General features: G+C 32.3%; 1 protein-coding gene across 1 annotated transcript; it reads right to left on the bottom strand.

The window, feature by feature from the left end:
• Positions 1-739: 739 nt before the first annotated feature.
• Positions 740-6,254, bottom strand: LOC140158515 (peptidyl-prolyl cis-trans isomerase B-like). The gene is made up of 5 exons (XM_072181635.1): positions 6,136-6,254; positions 4,830-5,167; positions 3,704-3,797; positions 2,712-2,896; positions 740-1,456 (listed from the first exon to the last, which is right to left on the bottom strand). Exons 2-5 carry the CDS (start codon positions 5,142-5,144, stop codon positions 1,271-1,273), a joined length of 780 nt encoding a protein of 259 aa, XP_072037736.1. The 5' UTR covers positions 5,145-5,167; positions 6,136-6,254; the 3' UTR covers positions 740-1,270.
• Positions 6,255-17,993: the final 11,739 nt, after the last annotated feature.

The following is a 17,993-nucleotide window of genomic DNA, read 5'->3' as shown; positions in this document are numbered from 1 at the left end:
CCTAGATTGGTGTAGGTTTCAGAATAAGTTGACAAAATGTAATGTAGCTTGTAGGTATTCAATCTTAAACATGTCTACAAATAATCCCTTTCGTAACCCAAACCCTAGAGAACATCTGAAGTTCACATAAAACTACAGTTTCACAAACAACGCAAACACAAATTCTTTTATAGTCAAATAGCCATTTATTTATTGAAGCCCTGCTTATCTTTTCATTTCATCTTGCTTCTATACAAATTGCATCAAAAATGTTTGTTACATAAGTAAATTAGAAAATTACATTAGAAAATTTATTTTAAAACATTGCTAGTATTCTAAACTTACTCCAAATATCATGTAAATTAAACCCCTTTTATCATGTGAGCATCCATGATGTATAAAATAATTCGGACATGAAATGCTTACATAATTACAACAATTACATGATCTTTATACACGATCTGATCTGTTCAGAATTCTAACAATTATTATTTATTATTATTGATACTAAAACCTATAAAATATATATTAATCTTATTCAAATACATATAGCATATTCTAATGGTAATCATTGTTAACAAACACCAATATGATCATGTTGATATAAATAATTCGGTATCATTTCTCTTTCTCTGATATCTGATGGTGGCGGTATAAAGGTTTTTTATAAGGATATCAACCAAGACCAAGACCAAGACGTATCCAAGTGCACGCATGACAATATTGATGTATTTGTTGGTAAAATTTGTCTTTTAAAAAAAAAATTTAATGTTGATGCATGGTCAAACACGGTAAACACCTATTTCAGATATATTACCAAAATTTACCGTAAAAATAATACACTGTAAATACAGTTTCACAGTTTCTAGAGATTAACACTTTTCTTTTAATCGATTTGTAAAAAATTTCAGAACTCAAGTTTTGATGGTTTGTGTTTAGTAATTCAACAAATCGATTCAAGAAAAGTGTTTAATCTTTATAGACATTGTTTTTACAATGATAATATCCTTAATCCCGTCATGTGTATTTTTTACATTCTTTTTATATTTAGCATTGAGAGTCGCTTTGAAGTTGCACTGAGTGATTTCCTCAATTGATTAATTACAAAAAGTTGCTTTAATATTAAATTTATTTGAAAAACAAAATATTAGCTTATAGTTCTGAAAGAATCAAATCAAATTTTAATTTTAAGAACTTGTTTCATTAATTAGTATTAAACATATCTTTCAAAACAGGTCAAAATTTATTGAAAACAATTTTCAGCTTAACCTTAATAAATGACTATAAGTTTTTATTCCTTCTTGTTTGCCTTTCTTTTCGATCTTCTTTCCCTTCTTTCTTTCTTCTCTACATCATCAGGGTTATCGAGTTTGAATGGCTCCTTTACTGATATGATGCCACAGTCGACTATTTGAATGGGTACCGTCGGGAAAGCAAAATCATCGGTGTCCACATCGGCCATATCCAAGACAACATCCTAAAAGAGATAAAAAGAAACCAGAACAGTCGATTTTATTTTTAAATAACCGATTATCTATGGTAATGGTCTGTTTCTCACCCTTTCTTTACAACATACTTTGAATAAATGGGTCGTCCACGGCTGATAAAACGCAAACAGAACACATTAATGAGAACACTTATTAATATTTGAGAGAAAATGAATTTTGTCCAAAAGGCTTTCTTAAATAAAATTCTGATTCTGATTCTGATTTTTTAAATATTTACCGCTATGAGGAGCTTTAGATGCTTGTTTCTTGAAAATCAAAGGACTGAATATATGCAGTGCACGTGTTTGACGATATCTCCATGGTTTGACCATAAATATGAATGTACACTCTCTTAAGGGAACTGGAATGAGCGTTTTGAGCGTTTCGACAGTATTTTTTGTGGGACATGAGAGCACATCAGACCTATCGAATTGCATTCTGAATACGAAGAATGTCTTTCTGATATCAAATAATTTTCATTTTATGAAAATCACGATATAATACAAATTTTATGACAAATTAATAAAATTTGATATTTTTCACATTTTTGAGATATAACAGTCCTCGAAGTAAATTTTATAAATTTAATGATATATTCTTAAAGTGTACGTAGCTGGGAGGAAAAGCCGATGATCAATTGAAAATTTTGACATTTCATATTGAAGATATGGATTTTTTTCCCAAAAGGACCTAATTTTTTTGGTGTTTTGGGAAAAAATCCATAGCTTCAATACGAAAGGTCAAAATTTTCAATTGATCGTCGGCTTTTCATCCCACCTACATACACTTCAAATATAAATCATCAGATTTATAAAGTTTACTTCGAGTACTGTTAAATATCAAAAATATCAATTTTAATGATTTGCCATAAAATGTGTATTAAATTGCGAATTTCAAAAATCAAAATTATTTGATATCAGAAGGACATTCTTCGAATTCAGAATGCAATTCGATAGGTCTGATGTGCTCTAATGTCCCACAATAAATACTGTCCAAACGTTCATACCCTTCCTTAACTATTATCTTGCTACATGCAAAAGACCTTATCAATAATAATATGTTCAATGGTTCTTTAACTATTTTAATTTCCGAGTGTTGTTGTAGAAACTAAATGTAGCTACAAGGACAACACAAATTTATATACACCAACTTTTAATAGTCATTTTAAATACAGTTAAGAGCAAGATTAAAATCCAAACAAAAAGTAATAATGTACAATGCACATGTACATAATGTTTTCCTTACCATTCCTTCCAAGATCTTTCCAAAGACAACGTGTTTCCCATCCAACCATCTGGCTTTGCTTAGAAGAATGATGAACTGGGAATTGTTACTGTCAGGTCCAGAGTTAGCCATGGCAACCCATCCAGGGCCCCAATGACGAAGGTAGAAGTTCTCATCAGCGAAGTATTGACCATAGATGCTACGTCCTGTAGGAAAGAGACAAAAAAAATAGAATAAATTAGCCTACTTGGAATGTATTTTTGAATTAGAGTTTTCCTTTTACCGCGATAGCTTTTGATACATCATGTTCCAGGAGGATACAATTTTTAGCGAAACAGTGCCTCAAATTCGGAGGTTGAAAGCAAGCTCGTTCACATCCCAGCAAACACATAATATTTGTAACTCGCAAAAGTTTAGAACAGGTTGTCAGAAAAAGTTCAAATATCGGGTTATATAAAGGGTATATAAAGGGTATAAAACGTAACATAACATTAAAAAACGTTTTTTGAACTTACTGCAAATATTCTAACATAATGTTATTTATGTGTTGACAAAATATTTTTGCCAAAACTGTTTGCAAAAGATATGTAACAATAACATTTTGAAAACATTTAAAAAATATTTTTGTAGTGTGTTCTCTTTCAAAACGTTTGAAACGTTTTCATGACCTTTATAACCTGACATTTAATGTTATTAAAATGTTTTTACCAAAGCCAAAAATCCAAAATATAACCTGTTGAAACGTTTTAAAAACGCTGTATATTTGCTGGGATAATAGTCGGGACTCGAGAGGTCGGGACTGGGAGTGATAACTCTTAGTCTAGTTTTCTGATCCGCTCTCCTTCAATCATTTCTAAATGCCCCCATGCATGATGTAGCAACAACATTAACAACAGTAAGTCATAGATTAATAATAAGACGAGCTATAGGATTGTGTCATTATACATCCAACATTAAATAATTTCCAAGATTTTGATTAATTAGGCCTAAATGAATATACATCATTTTCTCACCTCCTGATCCGTCCATTTCCACGACATCGCCCATCTGAATGACGAAATCCTGCACAAGACGATGAACTATTGTGTTGTTGTATGATAATTTCTTCTGTAAAACAAAATAAAGATACATGAACACATGATTCTCGCTGATATTGCAAAAAAGAGATATCACTAGAAATGGCAATATCTATAGTTAACTATTATAAAAAGAAGAAAATCTGTAATGTGTAGCTCAATGTTTTTGTTTTTCGACTTAATAGTTTCAGAAAATATCGGGAATCAATTAGATTTGCTTGGTAAAATCACACAGCATAACGCTTTAAGACCATAATGTGCGATTTCCGTCAAATTTTAATTGTGGTATGCTTTACCAAAATGCTGCAATAATATAGTAATAACTACCGGGGCTCGAACAGCGACGTTTTCACGTATTTTTTGTGGGATCTGAGAACACATCAGACATATCGAATTGCATTTTGAATGCGAGGAATGTCCTTCTGATATCAAATAATTTTGATTTAAAAAAAATTGCAACATAATACACTTTTTATGGCAAATGATTAAAAAAATCCAATGATATGTACTTCAAATGTATGTAGCTGATGGGATGAAAAGCCGTCCATCATATGAAAATTTTGACCTTTCGTATTGAAGGTATAGATTTTATTCCCCGAAACACCAAACAAAAAATTTAGGTCTTTTTGGGAATTTGCCATAAAATTTGTATTATATCGCGATTTTTAAAAAAATCAAAATTATTTGATATCAGAAGGACATTCCTCGTTTTCAGAATGCAATTCGATATGTCTGATGTGTTCTCAGGTCCCACAATAAAAGTAGTGTGCAAACGTTGCTACCCGATTCCTTAAAGTCATAACTTTCGGTGTAAGTTGAGACATGTGTTAAGATTGCAAATATGCCAAAAACTCATAATTAAAAAAAAATTAACCAATTTCATATTATACGATCGTACATTCAATCTTCATAGATAAATAATTTTGCAAACGATACAATTTTCTGCTGCTATGCTATAGGCTTGAGACTTTGCTTCAAGTTGGGAATTGGCCAGACCAGCAATTATGTGCAGAAAATCGTTATTCATTCTACTTTCTAAACCAATCAAAGTTATGGCACTTACGTCATTTTTAAAATTCCCTCTTGTTAAAGCTGCGAAATTCTGCACCGTCACAGGACAAGTCTCTCCGAATAAACCGATGACAATTCTACCAATTGGTTCATCGTCTATAGCGATGTCAAAGAATGCCTTCTTGGTGACGAGGAGGTCGTTTTCCTTATCGTGTCCGTCATTCCAGGGTTGCTTCTTCTTACCAGCTCGCTTTGTGGCATATGGCATAGTAGGGTATTGGGCGGCGCCCAATTCTGCTAAGATCATGACGACCAGGAGAAAGGAAGTTCCAAGAATGGACAAGGTGACAGTAGTTTTGTTGGCCATTGCGTAGACCGCTGTTTTCTATCCTATAATATAATAAAACAAATCGGTAAGGTTATTTTTTATTTTATAGTAAGAGCGATAAACGAAACTTCAACAACCTAAGTCTATGTGATTGAACATAAACGTGCATTTGGCACTACAGGGTGATTTAAAATGAACTGTACCCAACTTAACCCATTTTTTATATATATTCGCGGAGATTGTACATATCAAAAAACTATCATAGAAAGCAGTGATAAGCGTTCTGTAGTAGAAATTTTGAATCTTGATTATAAGTGGTTTTAGTCAGAAGATATCGCATTTTCAATTTATCATCTCATTTTTAGACCAACACATGGAACTAAGTTTATCCGTGTTCTCTACCGCAGTAACAAAATTTGTGTGTTTTAAAAATGTACTTAAAAAAAACCATTTGAGGTAAAGACATGATTTTTTCACCAATAATAAGAAACATACTATCCTGTTACAGCTTACTAACACAAATTATTTAAATGTCGGTAAGTATTTTATTTTACTTTTTGAATTTGGGTACAGTTCATTTTAAATCAACCTGTATTCTGTCTTGTCAAATTATAAAGTGTCCTAACACAAAAATGCCAATTAAAAAAGAGGAGTTGTTCAAATCTGCATATATCCTGCAGGTTAATTTGAGTGACTTATTTTACCATACATATTAAAATGGACTAAACTTTTATTGTATAAAATGAAATATATAAACAACCAGAATGAGTATTTCAATTTGTTGCTTTCTACCGAAGACAGCTAATAAGAGCAATAGATAAAACAAAATGTAATAGACCTATATCGGTACTTAACTACGTAAAAATGTGGAACTGGATACTAGTTTTAAAGTAGCTTTATGTTTTAGTTTTTTTAATATGTTTTAGTTTTTTGATATACGACTTCAAACATTCAAATCAGACTCCATTACTTTTTAATACTAAGCAGTAACGTCCCTTACGTTAAAATAAACCAGCAAATTGCGACTTACCTTGAGATGAAAGATGGATAGATATATAAGTATGAGATTGGTATGACAGCAGAAGAGCGTTACCGGCTTCCACAAATGAAAGCTTACAACCAAGTGCCACTCCTTGTCCCACGCTGCAGCTTTTATGGCCTCTCAGTGCCAGTAATTACCGGTCTTCAGATGTAGTGTTTCAACCAACTGAAGCCATGACAGCTGTCGCCTCGTCGATGAGACAAGCGACATCTTGTGGGGATTGCTTACCACGTTGCTGAAAACACGGTGGTAAGATGAACGTGGCTTTGTCCTCAAAGATAGGATAATTCTACTATAATGAGTTTCTTATGAATCAAACGTGTCCGGGGTCCACTCTGTAATCATATTACACTTTTTACAACAAAATTAATAATAATCCACTTATTGTTTCATTTTTTATGTTTACATTACACGAAATCGTCCTCAATGGTATACCATGATGGTATGGTGAACGTGTTTTTATTCTCAGCCCAAACATGTTGGGACATTTATTCTAACGTAACTAATTTTATTGTAAAATGGTATTACGATCTTATGAAATTTTTCCTTGGTAGTTTATTGCCCTTTCTGGACATACCACTACTTGATGAAAAGTGATGAAACTAAAAGTGTGATGCGATCAAGCAAAATCCGTCGAAACTCGGAAATATTGGTTTTGAGATAGCCAAACAAAGGAAATATTTCCTTCTGTTTTCTGTTGTTTTGGAAACTCTTAAGTTGCTCATATCTTTGGAAATGGTTGTTCAATTTCAATGGGGTTTTCTGCAAAATGCAGCTTTGTAAATACTTTTTACTATCCTATTTAGAAACTGAAAATTTAATATTTCCAAGTTCCGGCTGATTTTGCTTGATCGCATCACAAATATGACACTTTACTCGTGAAGTCTTCGAATGCGTGTTTTTTTTAAAACATTTCAAGCAACATCAAACACAATGACAGGAACAGAACGGATATAATAGGAGACAGAGAGACAGACCGATCTTATGGTGAAAGAGGACAAGAAGTATTATCCTGTTTTGTCACATAAAATGTAAAATATAGAACAGGCAATAAAAGTGAAATCATAACATTTGACAAATTTTTGGAACTAAAACATGCGTTTTGTTGGGTATTTTTGCAGGCTGTGACAATCAAGACTAAAGACTTGTACAAAGTCCAATCAGTCTACCACTCTCAATTATTGGCAAACGCATTTTTGATTCCATTTTATAATCAATTATTGAAAATTAACCTAAAATAGCAACATTAAGAATAATATCTTAGCATGAAGGGCTAAAAATTTTGAGTGCTGGGTCTCTTTGAATTTTGTGACTGCAAATATTGTAAGTTTTAGTGCCCTCTGCTCCTAAAATTCCAAAATATAAAAACAATTGACTTACACTGTCAGTTAGTTTCAACAAAGGATCATGATTGGGCAAGGTTTTATTTGGCAAAACAGAATACTATTTTTAAAATCTCAAACAAGTAGTGTTGCATTTTTCTAGAAATCAGGAGTAGAGGACAGATGAAGTGGGGTAAGCTCAACTGGGCAAAATCGTTTTTCTTCAACAACCATGTGTTTGCAATAGCTTTGTGATGAATATTAAAACAATTAAATCCCTAGATATAATAGATCTAATACAGGACTTTCATCATACAGGACTTTCATCATCTTTAAATAAAACACATACAACTAGTATTTATCATATTATTTATTTTATTTTGTAAACAATTGTCATCATACTAAAGACTGTACTTTGAAACAAGATAACAATTATATAACAATAATATTAAATATATGGTATATACGTATACAAAAATTAAAGGCCCCATACTTCATCTTTAGAAGTCTTATTAGGGATGTATATATATTAGATCTATCTATACAAACATACTATAATAAAGAAATTGACACAGAATTCCAGTTAGTTACCATGACTACCAGATACCACTTAAAGGAGTATTTTGTAATCCTATCATCCTCATTTTGTGATATTTTTCAGTAGATATCCACGAAAAAAGGCATCCCAAAATTTCAGATGATTCTGATTTTGCGAGTTATGTATGATTATGTGTATTACACTGCTCCATAGGCCACTGTTTTGTAGTTTTGTTATTACTACATATTTGACAATATTTTTTCTGAACGAATTAATTTACAAGAAACTTTTTTAAGATAAAGGGGGTGGTGGGTGGGATGAGGCTGTGGATCACGAAATACCCCTTTAATTAATACTACCATGTACAGGATATGTGTAATACTTGTGACAGTGCAATAAATGATTATTTTGAGTGATTAATTTCCATGACAATTGAAACATACTGTATTTTTTTGTGTATAAGACACAAGTTATCTGAGTTCTAAAGCAAACCATTGAATTATAGACCAGGAAAACTCACACTCTGCCAAGACAGGAGAAATAGTACACCTACAATTTGTTTTGCTCAAGCCTGGCCAACTTTGAATTTTTTTAAAGTACATCCTTGTTTCCAATGGGTATATAATGCCTTGTGCAAGTCAGTGACAGATGCTCAAGGTGAGTCTGTAATATCAGTTTGCATTTTATTGGACACATCTTTAATTGATGTTTATATACACACATGCATTTAAAGACACAGCATAAAATGCCAATTGCCAGATGTACACTATTTTGTTCCCCTACTTGACAATTCAATATGGCAGACTTCTCATAGCATTACATGTATACAGTTAAGAGGCTATGGGGTCAAAGTTCTCCTGGCCTACATTCTTTGGTTCATATGTGCTCTTAGAAAATTGTGCTTTGCTGTCCTCTATGTAGAATCCTTCAGAGAAAAGGTTCTTAAAAAAGAATCCTAAAATAGTTCTCTCTGGCCTTTCCTAAAACTTTGTCACATCTAAAATGGTTCATTTTGCAGTTCTTCATAGACCCACTTAAGGTTCTATATACAGGACAACTCAAAAAGTATTTTAGGTTCTACTTACAACTCTTTCTAAGAGTGTGTCATGTATGTGCTGGTAGTAAATATCCAAATAACTGACTTTCATTACAAATTTTGAAAATCAAACATCTTTGCTCGTATTTCAAACTAAAGTCATTGTTACAAGCTGCTTAAAACAATTTCATCTGAACATATTTCATATCAAAGTTGACTGTTACTGTGCAGACAACATGAAAATCAATCGAGTACAAAATGTCCACTTAATAGTTAGTACTTTAACATTAAACAGACTACTCATCTACTTCATAACATATATCAAGATAATAATACAAAATGGTACTTCATCTTAGAAATTCATTGTGTACAAAAATGGAAAATTTTGCTAGACATTTAAATGAATAAAGCTCCCAAAATTTGGTTTATTTTCAGATAAAAGATGTTACTTGTAAATTATACAAAACAAGTGGATGGATACAACAAAATCATATGTCATTCTTGTAAGCACTAACATGATTGTGTATAAGGAAGGTACTGTATTTACTCTGTTAAACCCTGCCCCATCAATTTTCCAGCAAAAATAGATCAATTTCGGCCATACAATGCTGAAATTAAGCTTGCGATGGTCCACACATAGTAATTGCCGCAATATGCCATAAATGACATCGCAAAATCTTGAAGTGAACCGGACGTTATTGACCCTAAGTTTATAGTCCGTCATAACGGTATGATTTTTAAGCTTACCCAACAATTTTTACAGCAATTAGCGTTGTAAAAAGACTTCTTATAAACACCCCCTATTTAAAAAATTGCCACACCCCCGGGAAGTTTAATAGAGTAAATACGGTATGTCCCTAATCAAATAAATCTACATTTTATATTTTTATGTCACTTATATCACAAAGTTCACTCATAACGTCCTACTTGCAAGATGCAACCAGACCTCTAACAAGTAACATATTTGACACAATTAGTCTTTAAATTAAAAGAGTTAATTACATTAAATTGAAAAAAAAAAAATGGTTGTACCAAAAAAATTAAATGATCAGAAACTGCATTTGCATTCTTTCTTTGTCTGTTCATGCAGGTTTTTTCACTGTCATCGGCAGTACAAGTGTGCAGTTGCCTGAACATTACTGAATAAGAAGATAATCATATGAATTACAAATGCCTATATAATATTAACCCCATGAGAACTACCTGCTGATTGGCCTAAAAGAAGTTTTCATTATTAATTGGACCAATCAGCAAAATTATCAGAATAATTTCACCACACAAAAAAATTGGGTGAATTTTTTGCAAGGCTCCATTCTGATTGGTGATTAAAGTGAAGATATCATGTAATTGACCAATCAGAGACAATGTTAGATCGGCAGGTAGTGCTCAGGGGTTAAGACAGTTTTAACGTGTGTCTTACGACTGATTTTTTGATCTGAGGAAGCAATATATTAATGCTTTTTTTTAATGTCAATAAATAAGTCCAATCATTTAAATTTTTGAGTAGTGTACAATTCTATCTATAATAAACAGAACAAAATGAAACATTAACACAAAATAGCAACTGTTTAGACCCAAAGAAACAAAGTTACTTTCTAGCACCAAAATGAGCACAATGTGCACTTAATTATTACACTGCATCATAACAACGATACCAATTGAACAACATTATGTTGTCTTATTAAACATAAAAATGAAACATATAACTTGGTTTAGCACTAAACATACTCTGGTATATACACTCTCTATAGCAGCATTAAAGTATAGCAACATAATATGGTTCAGTACTAGCCATAAACTTGTACAGCAGTAATAATCGAATAATTATTGAAAATGATCTGATTTAGGTATGACACTAACTTTATCTGGTTCAGTGTTAATTAAACATAACTAGGTTTCATAGCTTGGTTTCAAGTTGGTTTAGCACTAACTGTAATCTGGTTTAGTGCTTCACATAATTTGTTCCAAACTAAACCTGATCTGGTTTAGTATTATTATGAACATATTGATTTAGCACTGAACATTTTGCTTTAGAACTAAACAAAGTAGTTTTTAGATACACTGTACATATACAATGAGATTAAATATTATATCAAAATTGTGTCCACCAAAGGATCATAATCACATCGTAACCAGTTGCATTTTTAAAGCAGGGCAAAAAGAAAAAGGAAAGAAGATAACTAGCTGCACAAATAATATGGTACAAAAGTCCATCAATATAATACAACTATAAACAGTGGTCCCATAGAAAAAAAAAAAAAATACATGTATATTATATGAAATAATGAGTACAATTATTAGATTACCAACAAAATGTATCAACCATTTATGCAGATATTTCAAATAAGCTGGTTCACTGAATATGCTACACAGCTTGCTGCTGCATACTAAATGCTCTCTGCATGATGTAGTGTCTGTCTTTGTTATGCAAATTGTCTTCAGCAATTTTCTAGATTTTTACAGAACACAATTTATTAACCAGCCTTTCATGCAACAATCTTATGCTCATTATGCAAAATATTTAAAACAAAATGTCTCAATGCTTGAAAATAAACTGCACAACTAAAATGTTGATAAACATTTGTGTGTACACAGACAATACACAATGACAAATAGAATAATAATGCATGCAACAATCTCATCCCCTTCAAATGTTAGCAAACTTGAAAATTGAGTTATCAAATCAAATTGATTTTTTCTTACACACCAAATTGCATTCTGAATACAAGGAATGTCCTTCTGAGAACAATTCGAGATATAATACAAATTTCATAGCAAATTATTATCATTAGGTATACATATGGCTTCATTCCTTTGTCATACATGTATGTCTTCTTTAATATGTGACCCCTCGGCACAACTGAGCCCTGAAGTCGCCAATCATCATTTTTGAGATATTCAACCAAAATATTCTGCTTGAAATTAGCTTTAAAATGATGTATATCATGTCTATAGTACTTGACATTTAAGTAGTGAAAAATCAATAAAACAGTCAATAAATCCTTTGTTTCCTATTGTTTATTAATAAGTTCGATGGAGCATATCTTAATAGTGGCACTGGCGACATCCGGGCTCAGTTGTGCCGAGGGGTCACATATGGTATTGTTTTTCCACTCAATGAATTCTTGTTGTTTCTATCAATTAGTGGCAGCATCAAATACCAGAATCTACAGATGAATTTTTTTTAAACAAGTATTACCTGCTCTTCATGTAATAAATAATACTCATAAGCAAAATATGGCGTGTTCTCACCAATTGTATGTTGGCCTACAAAATGAAAACATTTTACCTCGAGATGGTATTATTTTGTTTCAATGAAAATAAAGTAGGTAGTTTTTTAGCACCTCAATTCAAATTGTTGTTTTTTGGTACCTTAGTACGTTTTGGTTTTGGAGGTCTATAATATCACTGATTGACTAATTCATACACTTAATATTTTGTATTTACATAACATGACATGTTAGGATGGGAATGCAATCTATAATCTACTTATAAACTTGGCAAAAGATGTTTGGTCATAGGAGTTTAGGCAAGGTCTTGTAATTTGCATATCCACACAGACTGTGCCAGATGTTGGCAACATCTTGCTCATTTTAAACAAAGTTAATGATGGCACAATCTTAAATTATGTTAATTGAAAGCCCAAAAGGCTGATTTTAAATTAATTCTGACTCTTGAAATATACACAAGAGCAGCTAAAGCAAAATTTGCATATTGCTTATTTTTATTGCAATAATCAATTGGCACAAAATAAAATTCCATAGAAAATATTTCTCCTTTCTTAAAATGAGCAAGATGTAACTATTATGTCTGTAGCACAACCTGCGATATTGGCTGATCCAGATGAAATGCTGAAAAATGTTGTATATCAGAAGCTACTAGTGAAAAGTCAGCAATTCTACTCTTGTTTATAAAGACATTGTGTCTGGAAACATTTACATTTTACTGGCATCGAATGACCATTAAAATAATTATTAGCGAGTAATCAGACACAAAATTTCGGAATTCTCATCTTTCTATTCAAGTTATTATTATTATTATTATTACAATATCATTATTATTATTATTATCTGGAATAGCCAAACATGGAAAAGAGGGTACAAACAGGCAATGTTGGCACAATTAAAATATAGTACATCAATATTACACACTAAATATGGCAAGTTAGTATACTTGTACAATTAACCCCTGCCACCAGATGGGTTGCTAGTTCTGTTATTAGGAAAAAAAGAGGAAAAATAAGAGAATAATGTCCCTGGCATGGTACCTGGTTTCTCACTCTCATTTTGTATACAAAAATTTAAAGTATTGTTCTCAAATAGGCTGACCAATCTGGTTTCAACTGGACACAAACCCAACATATTTTTCTTCTCAAGTCCTTTGTTAAAATATACAATTCTGTCAAGTTTGAATAAAGTAATTTTCTTGGTTCCATAAAATATTGTCTTTATATTTTGGATTATGTATATGTGTTTTTGTACAAGATATTGAGGAACAATATATATTTTATTATGAATAGTTTATCATTTAATTTGTTACATATAACATCATTGGGCAGGAAAAAAACACATGTGTGTCATTGGCCCCTGAACATGCTTAAAGCAAAACCTCCTATGTAACTGGTTGGCAGTTTTGTTTTAAACATGTTCAGGGGCCACAAACACATCAGAGATTTTTCCTGCCCAATGACCATAATCAAGTTATAGTCATGGAAATGAATAATTCTCAATCAGCTGCTGGCCCATTCCATGTCAACTCCAGGGATGTGCACCGCAGCACCTCTTCAATTTTTTTCTTTTTCTGTGTGGTGGTAGATATTGATGATAAAGTACAATCCCGAAAATTTGAGCTTCATACTCCATTTAGTTTTCCCGGGCATCAATTTGAAATTTAGTTGAAGTCATCGTAAAACTAAAGTGTAATATCTTGAGAAATGTTGGAGGTCCATAAATGTAAAAGGGAACCCTTTAAAACTGTGAAAAGTATGTATCCTGGGGTACTTTTTAGTGTAGAATCCAAATCTGCTATCAGAAAACTTGTAAATCCTTTACTTTAAAAGATATAGGACCCTCAATAGGCAACGTCGTCCATCCAGGACCAACTTTGGGGGGTCAGAACTCCAAAAGTTGGTTTTCCAAAAATTTTAAGCGTCAATTTTTTGCCAGTCAGAGCCCTTTGGTAGGACATTACTCTTATCAATATTGGTCATATTAGAATTGCATTTAGCTGAGCCCTATACCCATTTTAAAACCACTTTTTTTACAAGTTTTCTGATAGCCTGAAAACCAATGTCAGACCAAAAAGTACCCCACCATCAACTTTTCAAAGTATGTTGAAGATATGTTCTTGGACAACATTTATGGACCTCCAATTGGCTTTAGTTCTTGATGGCTTCAACACATTAGTACGCTTGCCTTCTCCATAAAGTTGTACATGAAATCATGATGCCATGGAAAATCAAAATGGAGTATGAAGCTCAAATTTTCAGGTTTTTTCTTTCACGACACGGCCTCCCCCCACATATAAAAAGAAAAAAATTGAGGCGGTGCTGCGGTGCTCATCCCTGGAGTTGACATGGAATGGGCCTGCTTTGTTGTATTCCTATTGCTGGTTTATATGCCAGAATCCTTTCCAGAAGGCCCTTGCCATTTTCAATAGATCTACCAATTGTGCTATTCCATTTAAAATCCACACTACCCCTGTGGAAGATTTTGGAAATATCTTCCACAGGTGGAGTATGAATTTCAAATGGAATTAGCACATTAACCAATTCTATTTGAAACTCACCCTCCCTCTGTGGAAGATTCAGCTTGAATCTTTCTCAGAGGGTGTATGAGCTGTATGAGCTGCCAAATGTGCTAAATCTATTTGAAATTCATACTCCCCCGTGGAAGATATTTCCAAAATCGTCCACATGGGTTGTGTGGATTTTAAATGGAACAGCCCAATTCATCCTTTTCAATGCATCAATAATACCAAAAACTATAAGACAGTTTCGTCTTTCTCCATGTTACTGCAATGTTTTCACAAAACCCAGCAAACAACTTTTGCTATAAAATAAAACCATGTTTCATGATCATTTATCATACAAACATAAACTGTTCATCATCTACTTTGCATATTATTATTTTTTCAATGATCACCATAGTAATTAACCACACTGCCACACACACAACATATTCTGAATGAAACAGCTTATAAATTCAATAAGCTTTATTACTTCAAAAAAGAAGTAATTTCCACACAAGCTGTTTTTGATCAATATCTGCTCAAATCTGGTATTCTTGTGAAGCTTGCAGTTTATGACCATATTAAAGCTACTATGTACAATCTCAAAATCATGAAATTGGTTAATTTTTTCAAACCAGATTTTTTTGGCAAAATTGTAATGTTTACACATGTCCCAACTTCACCTAAATGGATTTGGCCAAATTTGTTGATGTTTGCAGATAAACAGAGCAATTTTGACATACAATGTCATAATTCACACATTAAGTCCCCCATAGCACTCCATGTTTAACGCAGCAATCTGTGTAATTCATACATGTAGTATATCAGATGTCTTGCTCATAACATGACTATTCACTGTTACAAAGCTTGTTACCATGGTTACACATCTAGAAAACACAAACCAATATAGTACTTATAATATATCACTTGTAGTACACTTGATAATACTTATAAATAGATAAATAGATAACATATAAAAGACGACCACCATGACTATATAACTCCTACAAATAGAAAACAAGATAACCCAGATACAAAAACCATATCATACTAATATCATTTCTGGTAACCAGCCAGAATTATGCCAATAAAAAGTATTTACAATGAAACTTTTCCCTCTCAAATATGAGAGATGAGATATATTAATTAAGGGCAAGTTATTCACAAATCTTATTCCTCTCTATGTTTATTTACAAACTTCACAGACATAGTATTCATCTATGGATATAAATTAGTATATAAATATCTATATTTCAGTCTCTTTTGTCATTTTTACACATTTTCTTTTGTAACTTTTCCATTTCACCTGCTTTTTTACTTCAAATCTTTGATATAAATATTAATTTATGTTATTGACACGTTCCTTCCTTGGAAGATTAAACCACTATGGGTCAGCTAAAGCCTTAGAAACCATGCATTGTCAACAAAAGACATATAATGTCCTGATGCTTAACAGGACTCAACTTGCAAACGTGGACTAAATATTAAGAAACTGAGTTGGGTAAATTATGCGATATTAGCTTATCTGTTAATTCAGACATTCATAAACATTAAAGTTGTGAGTCGTCATCTATATTTCTGTACTAAGCATGCAAATAAAAGAAAACTTCAATGAGTCGCTTTCTGTGGAAATAAATCACCAAAAGTCCACCTTTTAATTTTGAATCAATTTCAGTTTGCAATGTCTCAGATTACAGAATGATGCAATACTACATAATTGACCCATTTCAGTTTCTTCATCATTATGCCTTGAGGGTGTATAACATAGCCTTGAAAAGTAATTGGAACTGTAATTATTTTTTTTTTTTTTTGCTTGCCGTAGTTTTATGTTTCATGCCCTTCTCTACTGCTGATTCACTTCAAATATTGTTTCTTCTCAACAATGAAAACATCATAGTAGATGATGATGAGCTAAAAGTCAATAAGAAATAAGGCATGTTGGCGATACATCACAGGTAATCCATAATGACTGGTTCTTCCTTGAGTGAATTCTGCACTATTCATTATCAACATCCAATGTTGAATAAATTTAACTTTGAAAGTTCTTCCCGATGTCTACCAGTGCAGCAGGCCATTCCACTTTCCATTTGTTCAAGCAATTTATTTCTAAGAAACAGTGTCAGTAGTTAACAGTTCAACAGAATTCCTACCTTCCGCTCATCTAAGCTTCATATGTGTCTGTTTTTCCATATATATATAATAAACTCGCCTATTTATGTCCATATTATAAGCACCTAGTATTTCCCAGTGTCTTTCCTATAGTTACAGTTTGTTGCTAAGAAAAAAATTAGCACACACAAATAATACTAAATAATATTTAAAATTAAAACTTGCATCACATAAATAACACAAATATATATGGTGTGATCAAGCAAAATCAGTCTGAAGTCGGTCATATTCAATTTTCTTGTTGGATTGTAACAAGCATTTGCAGAGCTACATTTTGCAGCAAACCCCGTAGAAATTGGACAACTGGTTCAAAAGATATGAACAGTAAATGGGGTACTACACCCCTGTCCAAATTTGTGCCTATTTTTGCATTTTTCTTAAAAATTATAGCACATTGGGGGACAAGTAAGATATGTATATTATAGGGGCAAGGACTACAACTGCTGCACTGCCAATTTTATTTCAGCACAGACAACAGTTGTAGAGTTACAGCCAAAAATGAGGGAAAACCAATATTTGATCAATAAATCAATAACTACTTGCTTTGAGTTGTTGAATTTTCAGTACAGTAGTTGTAGTCCTTGCCCTAGTATAATATGCATATCTTACTTGTCACCAATGTGCAAAAATAGGCACCAAATTGGCCAGGGGTGTAGTAACCCCTTAAAGAGTTTCCAAAACAATAGGAAACAAAAGAAAATATTTCCTTTGTTTGGCTATACCTCAAGATCAATATTTCCGACTGATTTTGCTTGATCACATCACATATAGACCTCAGTTTTAATATTCAGATGATATTGTTTAAGGGACATGCATGTATTTGGCACTACTGATCTAACTTTTCATTTTTTTCCATGTTTAAATGATTACCCTCATAGTTTATCACTCTTTTAATAAATACATTACAAAACTATTTTCATCAAATCAACCTATTTATGCCCATTAGGCAGTGAGGCAATATGATCTTGTACAGAAAATTGAAAATCTCTGCAAGTCCCTTCAAATAATATCAAACTTTGAGGCTAAATATGAACACTAATAAAATCAAGGT

The sequence above is a fragment of the Amphiura filiformis genome, chromosome 8 (genome assembly GCF_039555335.1).
Source record: "Amphiura filiformis chromosome 8, Afil_fr2py, whole genome shotgun sequence".
NCBI lineage: Eukaryota > Metazoa > Echinodermata > Ophiuroidea > Amphilepidida > Amphiuridae > Amphiura > Amphiura filiformis.
The sequence above is the reverse complement of the archived record's forward strand: the minus strand, read 5'-3'. Positions and strand labels throughout refer to the sequence as shown.